The 18,446-nt window shown below is 39.5% G+C and overlaps 1 protein-coding gene across 4 annotated transcripts in view; it reads left to right on the top strand.

Annotated features, from left to right (window-relative positions):
• Positions 1-17,967, top strand: part of UNC5A (unc-5 netrin receptor A) — a 598,360-nt gene extending 580,393 nt beyond the window's left edge. For all 4 annotated transcript variants that reach the window (XM_073651368.1, XM_073651367.1, XM_073651370.1 and 1 more), the window contains 2 exons: positions 1,684-1,862; positions 16,861-17,967. In XM_073651368.1, the coding sequence (XP_073507469.1) occupies positions 1,684-1,862; positions 16,861-17,026 (345 nt within the window). In that variant the 3' untranslated portion in view covers positions 17,027-17,967. The remainder of the gene's footprint in view (positions 1-1,683; positions 1,863-16,860) is intronic.
• The last annotated feature ends 479 nt before the right edge of the window (positions 17,968-18,446 follow it).

The raw sequence follows: 18,446 nt of genomic DNA, 5'->3' as shown, positions 1-18,446 counted from the left end.
TTACCATCCCTTTTGAGAATTAAAAACGTGGGGCCAATGCAACATTTTAGTGGAAAAAAACAGTAATTTTCCAATGACTCATCCCAATGTTTATACAATTCTATGAATTGCCTGAGGGTTAAAAATGCTCACTACACCCCTAGATAAATTTCCTAGTTTCCAAAATGGTTTCACTTATGGGAGTTTCTTCTGGTTTGGCATGTCAAAGGCTCTTTAAATGTAACATGGCATCCACAATCTATTCCAGCCAAAATTGCGCTCCAGAATTAAATTGGTGCTCCTTTCTTTCTAAGCCCTGTCGTGTGCCCACACAGTAGTTTTCCACCACATATAGGGTATCAGTGTACTCAGGAGAAATCGCACAACAGATTGTGGGCTCCAGTTACCCTTGTGAAAAATGAAAAAAATGGGGGAAAAATTTATTTTTTCATTTTCACGGCTGAACGTGATGCACCTGTGAGTTCAAGATGCTCACCACACCTCTAGATAAGTTCCTTGAAGGATATAGTTTCCAAAATGGGGTCACTTATGGGGGGTTTCAACTATTTAGGCACATCAGGGGCTCTGTAAGGGCAACATTGCGTTCGTAATCTATTCCAGACAATTTTGCGCTCAAAAATTCAAATGATGCTCCCTCCCTTCCAAGCCCTGCCATGCCCCCAAACTGTAATTATGGGGTATTTTTGTACTCAGGAGAAATTCCACAAAAAATTGTATGGTCCTGTTACCTTTGTAAAAATGACAAATTTGAGGCTGAAGCAACATTTTTTCAGGAAAAAATTAAATTTTAATATTTTCCTTACATTGCTTTAATTCCGGTGAAGCCCCTAAAGGGTTAATAAATGTATTGAATGTGGTCTTGAGCACGTTGAGAGGTGTCGTTTTTAAAATGGTGTCACTTTTGGATATTTTATGTCACATAGGCCCCTTAAAGTCACTTCAAATGGAATGTGGTCCCTAAAAAAATTGGTTTTGTAAATTTTGGAAAAATGAGAAATTGCCGACAAACCCTTCTAACTTCTTAACAAAACAAAATGATGTTTCAAAAGTGATGCTGATGTGAAGTAGATGTGTGGTAAATGTTATTTATTAACTATTTTGTGTGATATAACTATCTGGTTTAAAGACATTAAAATTCAAAGATTGAACATTTCAATTTTTTCTGTCAAATTTTCGATATTTTAATAATTCGATCATACGGATCAAAATTTACCACTAACATGAAGTACAACATGTTGCGAAAAACTGTCTCAGAATCACTGGGGTATGTTGAAGCGGTCCAGAACTATAATCTCCTAAAGTGACACTGGTCAGAATTGAAAAAAATTGGCCTGGTCAGGAAGATGAAAACAGGCTGGGGGTGAAAGGGTTAATCATGCCCATCAATATTCCAGGATGGAGGTAAGAAAATACCTTTCTTCCAAAGGAGAACTCCTGACTGTGTTCCTTAATTATAATATAAGAATAACCCTTAAAGGATTGTTATTATATTATAATTGATTAACACAGTAGTGGAAGAGGTAAGGCCTGGATCTCAAGACACCCTCATCCTTTGCCCCCATCCACATCTTAACTTAACTGTCTCCAAGGCAAGTGCCTCACCCGCACCTTAATTACACCATGTTTCCTATTGTGACTGATATCTTTGCTATCAATTATGTGATTTAAATGTGTTTAATTTAGGAAAATCGTCCATCAGAAATACAGTTAGATGAAGGAGAGAAAGAAGCAGTAGCTTTGGTGGGTCCCAGCGCATTCAAGATCCCCTTCCTGATGAGACAGAAGATCATAACAAGCTTAGATGAGCCATCTTCCCATGGTGCCGAATGGAGAGTGTTAGCTCAAAAGCTAAATTTGGACAGGTAGAGTAATTAAAAATTACATTGTGGGCAATTTACTGTAAATGACCTGACAACCTACAACAAGGTAACCACGGTCTGTCGGGAAGAGATGTTTGCAATAGTCTTCAGTCTGCCAATGAAATCCAGAAGTGATTCCTCTGTTGCCAAAATATTAGAACCTTGGCCAAAATGCTATTTACTAATATTTAGCAAAGGCGCAGAAAGCAAATTAACAGCCTTGCCATATGAAAAATCCTTTGTCTCTTTGTTATCATTTTTATTAGCAAAGAAAATTGTGAAAAGATATAGAATTTAGGTGAGAGCAGCAATTTTAATAAAGAGCCCTAAGTCCCCTATTGTTGTTCCTTTCACACAGTCATAGAGTTACCTTATACTATTTTGCTAATCTCTAAGCAGTGAGCTCCCGCTAGTGGTGACTGCAGACAGTATGTTTGTGTGATAACAAGCAAAAGATTAAATTTAGTACCTGGTCTTATATTAGTGGTACGTTCATTATCAGTACAGTATCCAATCTCAGGACTCTGTCTGTTACTATTATGGGGTAATAAAATCTAGTTATATGGGCACTCATTTAATTTTGTAATTATTATGTCCAGTACTGTTTTACGGACATGGATGCGTTGATCCAAGTGTAACATCCCTTTAAGCTGCCTCTGTGGACAGTGTTTCCAGTAGTTCTTACTTTAGTATTGCATAGTGCTTCAACCTGAATCTTGCTGGGAGCTGAAGGGGAATGCAGGAGGGTCCTCCTCTTCTGCCAGTATTCGACTCGGGAAACCCCTGTCCATGCTTCTACACACTCACAAGAGATGAGATTAAAACAACCCAGCAGATTTATTGTACATGGGTTAAAAGGTGCAAAAGGCAGGGGGCATAACAAGGAACAGAAAACAAATGATATCACACAAACATAACAGATACAGTGTGTGACATTCTTAAAAGTAAAGAATATACTTTGCAGCAGGCCTGAATGTTGTGATTGCACAGGACAATTCCTAGGGGCTACAACAGTATAGCTAACAGATCATAAGTTCCCAAATTCTACATATGCTGCTGGCCCACAGTTAAGGATAACACTTTCCCTTTAAGTGACGGCAAACACACTCTTAGCTAATAACACTTAAACCAGAAATGGCTGCAGCAGTGCAAGTAACACAGTTCAACGATTGTGGCTCAGTTGCCGCGGATGTTGGTGCAAGCACAGGAGCCATGGATGCACTTTAATGTCACAATCAAAGCATAATCCCTTTAATAACAGTTCTCTCATGAACGTCTTAACAGTAGAACCACAAGTTCCAGTAATATCCCCTCAACAACAGTTTTGTTATAGATTCCTAAGTAGTGGAACCACAAATCCCAGCAGGATGTACTCACTTCTTGATACAGCAACTCTCTGATCACACTGATCTCCAGCTTGACGCTGCAGCTTTAACATACCTGGCAACACATGGAGTGCTGGCAGGATCCTTATCTGGGGTAGACAAGTGGGCTGTAAACATCTCTTGGTAACCTGGCTGGTCTGCGGACATGGTTCAGCTCCAGGATCTTTTTCCTTCCTCACACACTGAGCTGCTGGGCTGTCAGCACTCACTCTGTGACCCTGTTTTCTGCTCTCCAGTATCAGGCTCTCCTCAGTCGGCAATAGAGAAGTACACACAGGTCCTTGTTCCCAGCTAGATCCTCCCTTTTTCTCCAACTTGCTCAGCAAATCAGTCTCTTCCTCTGCTACTCCTCTTCTTCCAGGATGTAAAGAAGAGTAAAGTATGCTCGGAGTTGTAGTCCAGGGCAGTGCAGCAAAATAAGCATTGTCTACTGCTGTGAATGTCTGTGGAATCCCAGCAGCAGCAGTAGTTTCTGTACACGTTGCTCTCACTGCAGGTGTTACACAAGCATCTGTGTGTTTAGTAAGAAGTAGCTATAGAGACAGAGTAATGGATAGACTAGTGTATGTGTCCATTGTGTCATTGCTCTACAGTTGATACCTATAAATTTCATATATACAATATTATCATGGAAAAAACATAAAAAAGATACCGCATTAAGATATAGTATATTTTTATTATATCTCTAGTGTAATTGTCAGTACTTGTGAACCTCAACTAGAACGTCTAAGGATACCACACTCACTGTTACCATTTAGCAGACTTTGGATCTGTAAATCTGGGGAATCTTCACACTTGTACTTGTTACCATTTGTCTGAAAATGTTTTGTTAGACACTGATTTAGTGACACCACACTTCCGCTTTATCAAACAAGTTTTTTTCTGTTGTGAAATGCTTGTCCTTCTCACCTATATCACTTTTACAATCTACAGATAAGAGCTCCAGCTCAAAAACCATAGCAACCAGTCATTTCTTTGGCCCAGCATGTATCTTGTGCAGCAAAACTGTAAATGAAAATGTCAGTTATTAGATATCCCTCCAAAATTATTTTGTTTTCTTGGCAGCCTAAAAGAATTTTCAAACTTTTCACCAAAAGTACAATGCAAAACAAATGCAAAAACACAACTGATTACAGACTTGTGTAATTACTGCCTGCAACAAAGCTCAATATTGTGACAAATGGAATTTTTGAGCAATGTTTATTACTTGATAATTTTGGTAATTATTATATTATATATCACAACAGACAGACTCACACCCTAGAGTCCACAAAAACCCAGTAAAGCAGACAGCTGCTTTCACAAAGCCTCAAACGCATACTCCAGCACCTAAAATGTATTTTCTAAATATCCATCGTTACACCCTACACTTTCATCTATCTAGCTAATCCCTAAATGTTGTTTTTTTACTGTACTTCCTGTGAAGTTTTGTTTGAGAGGAGTCTTAAACATAATACCATAGGAAGCTGGGGCTGCACTCACTCCCCACAACTGTAAGGAGGTGGACAGATGAGAGATTCTCACAGTGTGAGGCCTAACACAGTGTCTGCAAGCTTGCACCATCATCTACTGGTTAAATATCAAAGGACAAGAGAAAGTAGCAAGAGCTGCATCAGCAGGAACTTCAAAATAAAATACATGGTTCATGAGCGGGAGAGATTCGAAGAGACACAAGGTCAGATGACAGCTGTGGCGCAGTTAATAATTATAAAAGTTTATTGAGGATAGTCAAGGGGAGGAGTCGACGCCTGGACCTGTAGCAGGACAGATGTGTTAGGCAGCAGAGTTGGCTTATAGCCGCCATTGCCAGTGACAAGGCTTGAGCATAAGGAACAGAGAGATCAAATCCAAGTGAAGGAACCAAAAGACCAGATCTGAGTGAAGATATCGAGACACCAGATCCAAGTGAATTAACCAAGAAACCAGATCTGAGTGAAGGAATCAAGAGACCAGATCCAAGTGAAGGAACCAAGAAACCAGATCCGGTTGAAAGCACTGAAAGACCAGATCAAAGTGAGGAACCGAAAGACCAGAGCCGGGTGACCAGAACCAGAGGCAATGAGGCCGGAGTGAGCAGGGTCAGGGGCGAGAGAAAGACGACCAGGCCACAGCAGAAGCACTTTTGTGTGGGCCATCACTTCCAGTGTAGTCATACGGTACAAAGTGGGGACCAAGGCCATGCTTGAGGGAAGGAAGGTAGCCAGCGGGGCGGGTGTGCCAAGTGACTCATCATTCTGGGATTTGCAGCCTAAAGGGTAGTATTGTTGACCCCTGTTAGGGCCTGGGTTACGTTTTGTGTTGCTTAAAGAGTGACGACAGTGACGGGCCTGATAGTGACGGCGGTGCCCTTTAGGTTAGGGTACTAAGACAGGGGTACATAACTCCAGTCTTCAAGGGCCACCAACAGTGCATGTTTTCAGGATTTTTTTTGATAATTTAATCACCTGCACAAGTAATGATTCAAACAACTTGTGCAATGCTAAGGAAATCCTGAAAACATGCACTGTTGGTGGCCCTTGAGGACTGGAGTTGTGCATCTCTGGACTAAGATATCACTGATGATTACAGCTGTTAAATTGCAATAATAGAACAATAGTGTGTTACTAGCATTGTGTTAATATCTTGTTTATCCGAATAGCTGTATTTTCCTTGTAACATAACTTGCTTCATTTTCGCCATTTGCATTATCCCCTGATATTGTGCCATAGGCACCCCTTTGATTGTGTTAATCAAGTAAATAGTTGTTGGTTTACTTACCACTGTATCCTCATTTTCTGAGCTGTTGCATCCACATACCTGTTAACACAACATTCATCTCCTCTCCTGGAACAGTATGTCACAGGTCGCAGCACAGCAGTTACTCACTAGTTTCTTGCATTGCTGCCCCCTCTGAAGATATCCTGGATCCTGGGTGATGGATGCTGTGGGAGATGTGAGTGCAGTGTCGGCACACTGCTTCTATCTCTGCCATACCTTCTAATTGAAAGAAGACGTCAATGGGTGGAGATAGAAGCAGTGAGTGACCCCAGTGCCGTTCCACAGCTTCTAGCACTGCCCTCAAAAGAATCGTCATCAGTGGGTGGCGCTAGTATTACTCACTGCTTGTATCACCACCCCCTGCTGACGACTCATTTGAGGGCGGTGCTAAAAGTTGTGGGGCAGTGCTGGTGTCACTCACTACTTCTATCTCAGAGGCGGAGATAGAAGCAGAGCGTTGGCGCTGCAATCACATCTCCCACAGTGTCTATCACCCAGGATCCAGGACATATTCAGAGGGGGCCGCGATACAAGTAACTAGTGAACAATTGCATCACTGCCCCTTGTGACATTGTGACATACTCTTCCAGGAGGGGCGATGGATGCTGCGGGGAGTGAATGCAGCCCCAGCCTCCAGTGATATCAAGTTCGAGACTCCTCTCAAACTAAACGTCATAGGAAATACAGTGAAAAAAAAACACATTTAGGGATTAGCAAAATAGGGAAAAGTGTAGGGTATTGTGTAATAAAGAAAATTACAAATGTGGTTAGGGTGTAAGGATAGGTATTTAGAAAATACATTTTAGATACCGGACCGCCCTTTAAACCTATGCACATATTTTCATGTTGAAAACTGATTTTAACTAATGTCAGTGGCTACCATGAGTGTAAAATTTAAAGTTTCTAGCTTCATTACCTTATTATTTTCAGATTGACTGAAATGAAAGAAGCCCTTGTCGGATTTTGCCTCTAAACATGTGTATATATGTATGTAGTATAATGTGTGTTAACATACTAACCTACCACCGCCTTCTCCAGTATCTAGCGCCATTCTGCTCCTCTTCTCAAGGAGGTCACCACTCTTCAGGCTATCTAGATCACTCTGTGCCTTGTTTTGAAGAGCAGTGACGTCACTCAGAAAGAATGTTGGAATGGCACTAGGTACCAGAGAAGATGGCAAAGGGTGAGTGTATTAGCACACTGACAGTACACCACATGCACATATACACATGTTTAGGGGGGGAAAAGTCATGGAAGGGCTTGTTTAAGTTCATATTTCAGACTTTGCTTATGTGAGGTTTTCCCTCCTAGTAAGACATGCTGTGCCTGAAGTACCCTGACTCCAAGATGCTGCTGCCTTCACTAGCTCTCATGGATTAGCACAGATTCATTTTTATACAGTCTACATCTCATATCACCTATGATGGATTTCTAATTTTACTTGTGCTGACAGACACGGTTTTTACTGGCACTATGAAATAGTTTAAAGTTTATTTTCGACTGTACACCAGCAGTGTCTACATCTTAGCCTTACCCTGTTATCTAAAGAATTACCCTGACTGAATAATATGTCCGCCTTTAAGGAGTTCCAACCTGTCACCAGGTAGAAGTGTCCAGTTCTATTATGCAGACAAAAACTATTGCTTGCCATCAGCATATTCCCTCATGTAAACATCGCTTATAATATATGAGGGGAGAAAAGTAAAAAAATTACACAAATGATTTTTTGTACAAAATCCCTCACTATTATAAGAATATATAAATGCAATTAAATAGATTTACTACAGATAATTACTACCCTTTGATTTTGTTCTAGCTCAGGTTCCCATGTACTTACAATTATGATAGAGATATAATGAAAATATCCAATGTGTTATTGTGGTATATTATATGTTGGTTTCCATGATAATATTGTACACCATTGCAACACCAAGAAGGAAAAGTCATTATGTAATCACTCTTGGCACTTTGACAGCGTGCTGTGCAGCATGTGTGTGCAGAGCAGACGGTCAATCAGTGTGTCAGGGAGTGATTGCAGTGCACTCACTGTGTAATGAGTGGAAATCGTAACTGCCCCCTGCACCACCATGATGACTGCACGCGAGCTATAATTTCATTTTCTCCCTGTATTATTTCTTCCAGTTAACCAGCCAGTCATGATTAAAGGGATTTTCCCACAAAGTACATTTTAATTAATAAATTTTGCAATAATAATACGTTCCACAATTGGATGTGTTAAAAAAATGTTCCTGTGCTGAGATAATCTTATAAATGTGCACCTGCTATGTACCGTGTAATGGCTGATTAATTGATTGATTAAAATGTTGATTAAAATTAACTTTGTTCATATGAAAACCCCTTTAAAATACTATTTACCTGCAGATTATCATGACATTTGCAGGTATTTAGTGTTTTTTGAGATGACAGGTTCCCATTAAAATCAATTTATGTACCCACAAAAAAAAAAACATTTTCACAAAAATCTAAAACGCCCTTTACACATAAAAGGTCTAATAGACATGGCTGTTTTCCATATCTCATTGCTTGCAAGGAAGATACTGTATATCCTAGAAAAAGATCATTCATCACATTGTAAATTATGAAATGAGAAAGATAACTGGTGCCTTAAAATAGTGATAGTACAAATCCTTAAAGGGACTTCATCAGCACAGAATGATTGCTCTAACCACGCACAGGAACTCGGTGCACCTTTGACATGGCCAAACATTTAAAGGGGTTTTCCATGAATAAAGTTAATTAGGGCTGGAACATGGTCTGTACATTCCACAGCTCCTGGGCAGGGGAGGATGCAAAAGAGAGTATACAGGTAAAACATTGCTTAAAAACAGGCAGTGAAATGTTTTGCCTCAGAAAAAGAATTATCTGTAATCCGATGCTGTCCTGTCTGTATACTCTCTTTGGAGTCCTCTCCAGCCCAGGCACTATGGTATGTTCAGACCATGTTCCTGCAGAGTCAGACACATCATTAGACAGTACATAGCAGGGGAACATTCACAAGATTATCTCAGCACAGGAATATTTTTTTAACACATTGAAATTGTGGAACTTATTTTTATTCAAAGGTCTATTAATTAAAATGTACTTTGTTGTTGGGAAACCCACTTTAAGTACACCCTTCCACCTGTCTTTTTCCCCCCTGTGTCTCCACCACCCTCTTCTTTGATTTACAGCTCTGACTTCATAAAGCCAGAGAAGGTCAGGGATGGATGGAAACAAAGCAGATGGGAACATGCACATAAATGATTGGCCATGCCTTGATGCATCGAGCAAATGTACTTGGTTTGCACAGTCATCCTTTACTGATAGAGTCCCTTTAAAGAGAACATTTCACCAAATTGTTCATGTTGAAATGGACACACAATGTAATAGTGGCTGCAAAGTGGAATAAACTTATTCGATCAAAGTATTTGACTCCTAATGAGTTAACTTTTTCAAAGACCAATTGGGTGTAAACAAAAAGTATTTACTGGGGGCGTGTATTTCTTCTCCCTGCATGAAGCAGCAACACTCAAAGGAAAGAAGAATGCCACAATAGATTACAGTATATTTCACAGTGTGTGAAATGTGATGATACAGCTCTGATCTCCTGGTGTAACTTCCTGCATGAGTCAGTGTGGTAGAGGGATGGTGCAGCTGAGTTTCGAAGTGTCAAATTACAAACCCTTCTATCAGTTCTCCTGATTACTGAGTGTCAGTAATCCCACTTATATCTGCTGTGCCCAGGCAACTTGTAATTGTTCTTCAGTGAGATCAGGACTATCATTATAGCTCACACAAGAGCAGCCTGTTGTGGACTACTCCTGTGTGAGGAGTAATGACTATCATCTCATTGCAGAGTGATTACAAGTTAAACACAACAGACATAATTGTGATAGTGACACTTTGAGCTCTCATCTATGGACAAGTACTGTCGGGGAGGGGCAGTGCAGCAAAGTTGACATCACAATGAGAGCTGATAGAAGGGTTTGCAATGTGACACAGCTAAACTCACCTGCACCGCATTACATCTCCCTGGTTATAAGTTATGGAGGGGACGTGTTAATCTTTCCTTTGAGTTTTGCTTCTTTCTTATGATTAGTCAGCATCTTACAGGGAGAAGAAGTACACACTTCCAGTGAAAAGTTTGATAACACCCACTTGGACTTTGAAAACGTTGATTTATTAGACGCCAAAACTTTTATTGCTAATGTCTCTGCAACAGAGGGGCAAAAAAAAGCTTTATTCCACTCTGCAGCCACTAATACATAGTGAAAATTTTGAGGAAAGTCCTCTTTAAAGAGAACCTGTTAGCATGGTTTTACATAAAGAAGTAGTGGTCTGGCTGTGTAGGTACTTATCCCCAAGTAAAATAATACTGTTTTTGTAGACCTCTGATATGCCAATCGAAAAATTTAGAGTAGAAGCCATATGTAATTCAGAGTAGAAGTGCGCTGGGAGAGTGTTAATGCTCTTGGAATAAGTAGTTGAATGATGCATTTACATTAGACGACTTGAGGCTATAAATGGCTGTTGAGCAGGTACTTGTTTTCCTATCGGTGGTCATTTAATAGTCTGTTTAGAAAAGCAGACTGCTCTTAAGATGCGCACAGAAAGATTGTTAATATGTCGTTCTGTGCACATATGCGGTCATTGTACTCTGCAGCACAGTGTTCTATTTATACAAGGCGATTTGCTGCTGACAACAACGATTTTAATTGCTCATTCATAAGGTGATTTGCTGCCTGTTTACACTGCTGCTTGTTCTCAATAATCATGCATCTTCAGTGCACTGACAAACACCCATTGGACTCCCAGGTTTCATTTTTATTGGGGGACAAGCGCCTACACAGCCATAACATTACTTCTATATGCAAAACAATGGCGACAGGTTCTTATAGATATGAAACAATTGAAATGCAACATAAATAAAGCATCCAAAGTTGCCAAGTCCCCCAATTTGGGAATTATATTTGTTGTGTTATTATAGTTATGCTGCCATGCAATCTGTTTGCTTTAATAAATAATTTTTTTGGGCTGACATGAAGAAGCTGCAGTCTTTCTATGTGACTGCAGACTGCCGAATTGTGGCACAAACTGTCTCGATTCCACTGAATTCCCTGTGTTACCTCCCTCTGGCTAATTGGCTCCCTGGCCTGGGTGTATAAATACCTGGTGTGTCTGAGAGGGAGGTGCCAGCGATATTCATTACTACTTGTGAGGCTTTAGCAAGAGCAGTACTTCGTCCTCTGTGAAGCTTGAGGCCACGTGTGCATTTGTTTGGAGTCATCTAAAGCTAAGCAATTCCCCCCTGTTTGCCTACCCTTGTTGTCTATAGAGTTTAGTGGAGATCGACTAGTGCTCATCTCCTTCCTTCTCTAGCCTTAGCCAGGGAAAGTCAGGGCGAGGCACGCATGTGGCGATTGGTGAAGAGCCAATATAGGGACATTAGTTGAGACAGGGTGACACTAGACCAGACTAGGTGGTCTCCACTCCCCCCTCTCCTTAGTGTCTGGACTCTCTTTCTCTCTTCCCTCTGTGTTGTACTAAGTCTTTCCCACACACTGCATGACAGTAATCTCAAGTTTTAAGTTATTAAAAAAATGGCTTCTAAAATCTCTCATTTACAAGGGCTCATAAAATAGAGAGGTATATTGTAGCCTGGAAGGGTATAGTTTGGCCTAGACTATTTTACACCCCTGGGTATAGTTTGGCCTAAGGCAGTTTATTCCCCGGGGTATACTCTGGCCTGGGCCAAACTATACCCGGTTTAATCTGGACAGGGGTTAATTTGGCCTGTTACACCAGATAACCCCTTTAAGAATTATGCCGTGTGTAATGGCTGTACATTTTGCAATCAAAGGATCCATGTTTTATTTCTAGCACTTCTCAAGTAGACTCTTGACGCTGATGGTCCAAGCCGATGCTTAGTAAATAATAGCACTTCATAGTTTGCCACTGAAAGTCTTGGACAGCTATGTCCACCCTTGCTTTCAGGAATTAAGTAAGTTTAATTTTTTTAAAATTTTGTACTGTCAGATAATGAGTGCAGAATCTGCAGAGACCCTTAGCTATTCATACTAGAGTTAAAGGAAACATTTACTTACTATACGTTAGAAAATATTAACATAATCAAGGAGAACCTGTCGACATGTTTATACTGCCCTCTCTTAGGTCAGTGTGAAGTAGTGACAGGCACCCTCATTTCAGCCATGTGGTTTTTTATCTGTGAATAATAATATAATATAATATAATATATTGAGAAACTTGTTTTTTACTAGTTGCAGCATAGTGTGATTTTTGTAAGGTAATAAAAAAGCACTACAAAAGTACAGTAACGCATAAATGAAAAATGTCTGACAAATTAGTGTTTGTCCTTTCTTCATTCTGTCCTCAGAGCAGAATAAAAGTGCTGATATCTTCCATTCAAACAAAATAATTGTAAGAAATATTCAAGGAACTAAATAGTGGTTTTGATAAATGAAAAATTATATGTCTGAAATATCAGTACTTCCCTATTGTAAGATAAAAACATTCCTTTAATGAAGAAAAAAAACAGGAAAAAATCCACTCCGGGTGAAGACTGATTTGGGCATTCTTCCCCAGAAAGTAATATTTCAAATTAACCCATTACTGACATACGATGTACAGTTACATTATATGTCGGCTCTCTGACTTTGATACAGGCTCAGAAACTGAGCCCGCATTTTTGCAGGCAGATGATGGCTGTGTTCCTCAGACAATATCTGCCTTTTAATAGCCAATTGGCACCTGCACAACACAATTGCGGGATGTTGATTGGTTGCCATGGTAACTGAGGGTCTGCTAAAAAAAAACATGCCTGTCACGATTATACTACTATAAAAGCTAGCTTGCGACTGGTTTTCATAGGGGACCATGATTTTCGCTATATACAGCCATATTGTAATATTTCTGTATGCAGTACAAGTGATCAGATGATCACAGGTTCAAGTTCTGTAAGGGGAAAGTAAAGTACAGTGAAAAGTAAAAAAAAAAAAAAAAGTTTTTAAAAATATGAGCAAAATTTAAAAAAATTGAAAAGTTGAAATCATTCGCTTTTTCCTGACTAACAATTAGGAAATGAAAAAATTGTAAAAATACACATGTTGTGTATTCATGTTTGTGAAAGTCTGATCAATCGAAGTATAAGATTAATTAAATCAATTGGTAATGAAAACGTCAAAATTACAGTTGTTCGGCCGTCACAGTAGGGCAAAAAAATGCAATAAGAAGGGATCAAAACATCGTATGTACCCAAAAAAGGTATCAATAAAAGAAAAAAGAAATAAACCCTCACACAGTTCCATCGACTGAAAATTGAACAGGTACGGGTCAATTTTGGTGAATAGGGGCTGGACTGGGCACTGGGTCTTCTCCTTCCTGTCTGTGATTCCTGACCCTCCTCCTGCCTCCTCTGTTTGAGATCTCAATAGTGAACTGTCATTTTAAGGGAGCAGGCGGAGGGGCCGGGAATCACAGACAGGGAGGAGAAGTCTGTCCCCTGTGCACCAAAATCTAATTAACAGAAAACTTCAAATGGTGGTTAAAGAAGAACCACAAGTGTGATTACAGACTTGTATTTGCTTTTACATTACAAAATCATGCTGACAGATATCCTTTAAGTGCCCACTATATACCCATGCATCATGTTCATATCGTGGATGATGGACAAATCTAATCGCATGCCTTTCTTTCAGCAACCATTTTGACAAAAGTAGACCTGGGTGGACTATGAGGAAGGCTGTACTAATAAGTGGAAGAGAAGGACTTGTAGTATTAGGTTATATAAGTGGAGCAAATTCATGCGCCCAACACATTTGTTAAAATAAAGATAAAGTGGATTCAGAGTAGGAAATTCTTTTTTTTGTGTTAGTCTAATGTTTAAAAAAATAGCCTTTTCTGTAAACATCAAAGATTTAGACATAGATAATGTTTTTCGTGTATTTGAAATTAATATGTCACTAGATTTCACAATACAAACTGCATACACAAATAGATTTTTGGTCCTGATGAGGCTGATGTACTTTTTAAAAAAAAAAAAAAAAAAATCTATGTCAGAATGGCTGTGGAATCCAGGATTATATAACCATTCTGACATATATTTTTTTTGTAAGTACACAAAACTAAGAAAAAAATATTTCTAATGTATGCAATCTCTAATTAGAATCTTAAAATTTGTTATTGGGGCAAAATAGATGTTTTCCAAGAAAATAGGGGGTTAACCAAAACCGTTCTTAAGGGGACTCTGGTTAGAACGGTCAATCTGTGCTTACAATCAAGTACAGGCGCTCTGTGCATCAAGGCGTCACCAATCATTTAAATACAACTTCCCAGTTCCTTGTTTTCCATCTGTTTCCACCCTTCTCTGGCTCTATAAAGTCAGAACTGTCAATCAGAGTTGCAGTGTAGCTAGAGGGAAAACAAGCAGGTGGGAAGGTGTAGTTAAATGTTTGGCCACTTCATAATGCAACAAGCGCCTGTACTTGCTTATAATAGTCGTCCTGTGCTGATAGAGTCCCTTAAAATGGTTTTTCCCATCTTCATAGACTGTTATTGTCGGATAGCTTTTGTAAAAACAAGCATTTTTGCAGTTTGTTTATGAAATTTTGCAGTCATTCTTGAGATGTTAAATGGAACCTGTCACTCGGTTTTTGCTACTCCATAGGAGAGCAGAATAAAGTAGAGGCAGAGATCCTGATTCTAGTGAACACTTACTGAGCTGCTTGCTGTCATTTTGAAAAACAATCACTATTTTATCAGCTGCAGATTTAGCAGTTCTCTGAATGCTGAGTTCTGTGTAACCGCCTTCAGCACTAATTGGCAGTTTTCTGTGCATACTGTACATGTGCAGAGAGCTGCCAATCAGTGGTGGGGGAGGGGTTATTCCGAGCTCCCGAATATGCTTGACTACCTGGCAGTAGGTTTACTAGTCCTCTAATGATAATTTCCTGCTGTTAAAACAGTGATTTTATCAAAGCAGCCCAGTAAGTGATACATCACTGGAATTAGGATCTGTGTCTCTACACTATGATGCTCTCAGATTACGTGGCAAAAACCTGATGAGAAATTCCCTTTAAAACTTTTGCTTTCTACTGTTTACAACTTGTTTCCTAGGAGACCGACCACTGCTGCTGTCTAGCTTGTGATCACTGTGGTAAAGCTGGTAGAGATTAGGAGATAACGATGCTCTCCAGTAATATTTTCTGGCTTCAAACCAGTGCTTACAAGCTCAAGAGACAAGAGCTTGTAAGCATTGTGCATGTTCTGCTGTCTAGCCACAGGCGTTGGTCTCCAAGGCAATGAGCTTCAAACAAAAGATAAGAAAAAGTGTTAATATCTGTCAGTAAACTTCAAAATTGCTTGAATTTTCAAGCACTGTCCGAAATTATCCACTTAGATGAGATTAATGCTTTAATTTTATCTGCAAATGGTACTAACAGTAAACAAATATAGAACACCATTTTTGATGACTACCCTTCACAATGCAGTCATTGCAAGTAATGGAGTGTGAGCAGCAAGTGTGCTTCACGTGACATGCTCCTGATGTCTGATGTACAAGCATTGTCCCCTATTGTACTTATTCACTATGTACAAACATTTATCAGGGACCATGGTCAGAAAGTACACTTGTCTATTATGTGAACAGGAAGTCATACTGTGCTATGTAGGCAGGTGAATGAGTGCCTGCAGGGGCATAAGAAAATAATTCATGTGAATGTAAGTCTATTTGAGTCATGCCTCAATCTAGAAATCAATGTTTGTACCATTACATGGCCAATTTGCTTTACTCTGTTTAACCCTGAGCTCGAAGAATGATCACAAAATTGATATAGAAAGATTCTTGAAATTACTGTGAAGAGTTCTCCATGTCAATGCTTACTGTACTTACGATTAAATGGATCCTATGCATTTATTCTTGGCTTTGGACATGGTTGTTCATTGTAGATGAATCATGAGAGGCGTGAAATTGTTAAGATTTCGATCTTCATTTTCTAGTCGTCCATGATTTTAAACATTTGGTTAATCATGAATTAAATTTACCCATCTACGGCTATTCGATTACAATTAATAGATTACAATACTCATATTATTAAAGGGGTTCTCTGGGAAATAGAAAAAACGAATACATGAAAAAATATGTTATTATAAATTGCAAAATACTTTTAATAATTTCTTGGCACCCATCTTGTCTAGTGAGCAATTATTATGATTTTTTTCAAAATGTCTGCCATCACATTCCTGAACACAAATCCTATTCTGGCCATTATTTATAAGAAGAGACAGGAGCCTGATAGGAGAGAATATCTGTATATCACAGCTCAGATAAACTCTCAGCTATATCTAGTAGAGACGTTGTGCTTTAGCAGGGTATGCACCACCAATACTAAAGAGCCATATACACATTAGCCTTATGTTGGCCCAACCTGACAATATTGATATGTTCGGCCTATGGTCTAATGTGTATGGGGGCACCAGTTGACTGTTGGTCGGGGTAGATGTTGCATGTCCATTTTCCAATTACATTGTTCTCCTGGAGATAAGCTGCCGGCGACTAGTCTTTCTCGTGGAGAACATAGGAGCCCTCTGATGAATAAGTGTTCCTGTGTATAAAGAAGGATAATGGTGTATGGTAGCGTTGGCTGAGATGGCTGTCGGCTGAACAATTGGCTGATACATCGTTTAGCCAAACGCCATCTAATGTGTATAACCAGCTTTACATTGATTCTTCTGACGTCTCCCTCAGCCTGCGTCTTATCCCTCCTCTTCACTTATCCAAATGTGAGAACTTTACCATATAATTTCAATGATTTCTAATGGGTTCTTTCATTTCTACTTCACAGCCATTTAGGTTTCTTCATCTCCAAATCAAGCCCAACTGCCATTCTCCTAAATTTTTGGGAAGCACAGAACTTCCCTAATGGGAACCTGGCACGACTGGCATCTGCTGTGGCGGAGATCGGAAAGCAAGACTCTCTAATGTACATGATGTCAGAAGCAGAGTGCTGAAGGTTTACCAGACACCTGCTCTATTCCAGCAAGTCCCATGTCCAAGCTTGGCCAAGGGGCTCAAACTCCCATCATCGGTCTGTGGGCTTACTCAAGAAAATGGCCCTTCCCTGGCGACTGTGGGTTAGAGGGCTTGAAACATATCTTTTCATAGTTTTATCCCCTCTGCAAGTGAAAGGGTTAATGATTTGTCCCGCTCCTTTATGCAGAGCAGGATGATCAGAAAAGGAGCCTGACGCCACAATCAACTGTGTGAGGCCAAATGCATTAACAAAAAATGCTGCTCTCATCATTTTTCATTAGGTCAAACTTGAACTGACACCCATATTTGAAGGAGGCATTGTCCATAATGTTTTTTTGTTAATTTCTGTGGACCCTACTAAAGAACACCAACACCACCTGGTATATATTGCACTGGAGAGCAAAGGCACCACAGACCCTTTGGAAGTCAACTTCTCAATCACTAAAGACATTCCTTTTCTCTCTCTCTCTAAACCAAGTGTCTTGTATTGCTACCTTGTCAGTGAAGGTGCGACAGTGACACCCAGTGTTTGTGTTGTTCTGTTGTTCCACCCATACCCAGGTAAGTGAAGACAGGTACAATATTAAAAAGAAATGATTGCCACTAAACATAGATCCATCCCCTACTTAATAGCCATACAAACCTTAGAGGGTGCATCAGAGGTCATTTTTTTTACCCAAACAAGGGAGAACTCCCAAATAGAATTCATTGGCCCTTTCACCCCTCAAGCCAGCTGTATATGCAAAACGAGAGCACTCCCTGCTCCAGAAGTGGATGAATGCGTGTGTTTGATTGTGGACGCGTGTGCACAAGTGTTGTTTTTATTTTCAGACCAAGAAAAAGTCATTTGAACAATAAAAATGTGTAATGATCAGTGTTTTTTTTCTACATTCTGTATTAAAGTGCATTCAAGTATTTACACTTGGCCTTATGTATATATTCTGTTCATTCCGCTGAAGGTGTATAGTACTTTTAGGTGACTTGAATGTAAATAAATTATATATATTGCTAAACAGTCTATATGTTTTGATTGAAAGAAAAGATCATTGCCCGTTTTTCTAAGACTTCTTTTGCGATGTTGGTTTGTTGTGTGTACAGATAATGAGCTGGGGCAGATTGCAAATAGTGACAATGTTAAAATAAAGTGAATTTTATCGAATCCTTTGCTAAACAATTACTCTCAGCAAGCTTCCTTTTGTTTTACTTAACAAACAGGAGTTTTTTTGTTAAGCATCGTTCTTGTGAAACAATTGAGTTGAAAAATATTTGGCTAAGTCGTTGCCATCTGTGCAAGAATCAGAAATGAAACAAAAGATGAAACGTATACAAGAATTAATGCTAATTTTACCAATAGAACATTCTGAAATTCTTATTTAAAAAGGACTTTTTAGCATGATA

This window comes from Phyllobates terribilis, unplaced genomic scaffold, assembly GCF_046119375.1.
Source record: "Phyllobates terribilis strain yellow unplaced genomic scaffold, ASM4611937v1 Scaffold_11__3_contigs__length_659146591, whole genome shotgun sequence".
Taxonomy (NCBI): Eukaryota; Metazoa; Chordata; class Amphibia; order Anura; family Dendrobatidae; genus Phyllobates; species Phyllobates terribilis.
The sequence above is the reverse complement of the archived record's forward strand: the minus strand, read 5'-3'. Positions and strand labels throughout refer to the sequence as shown.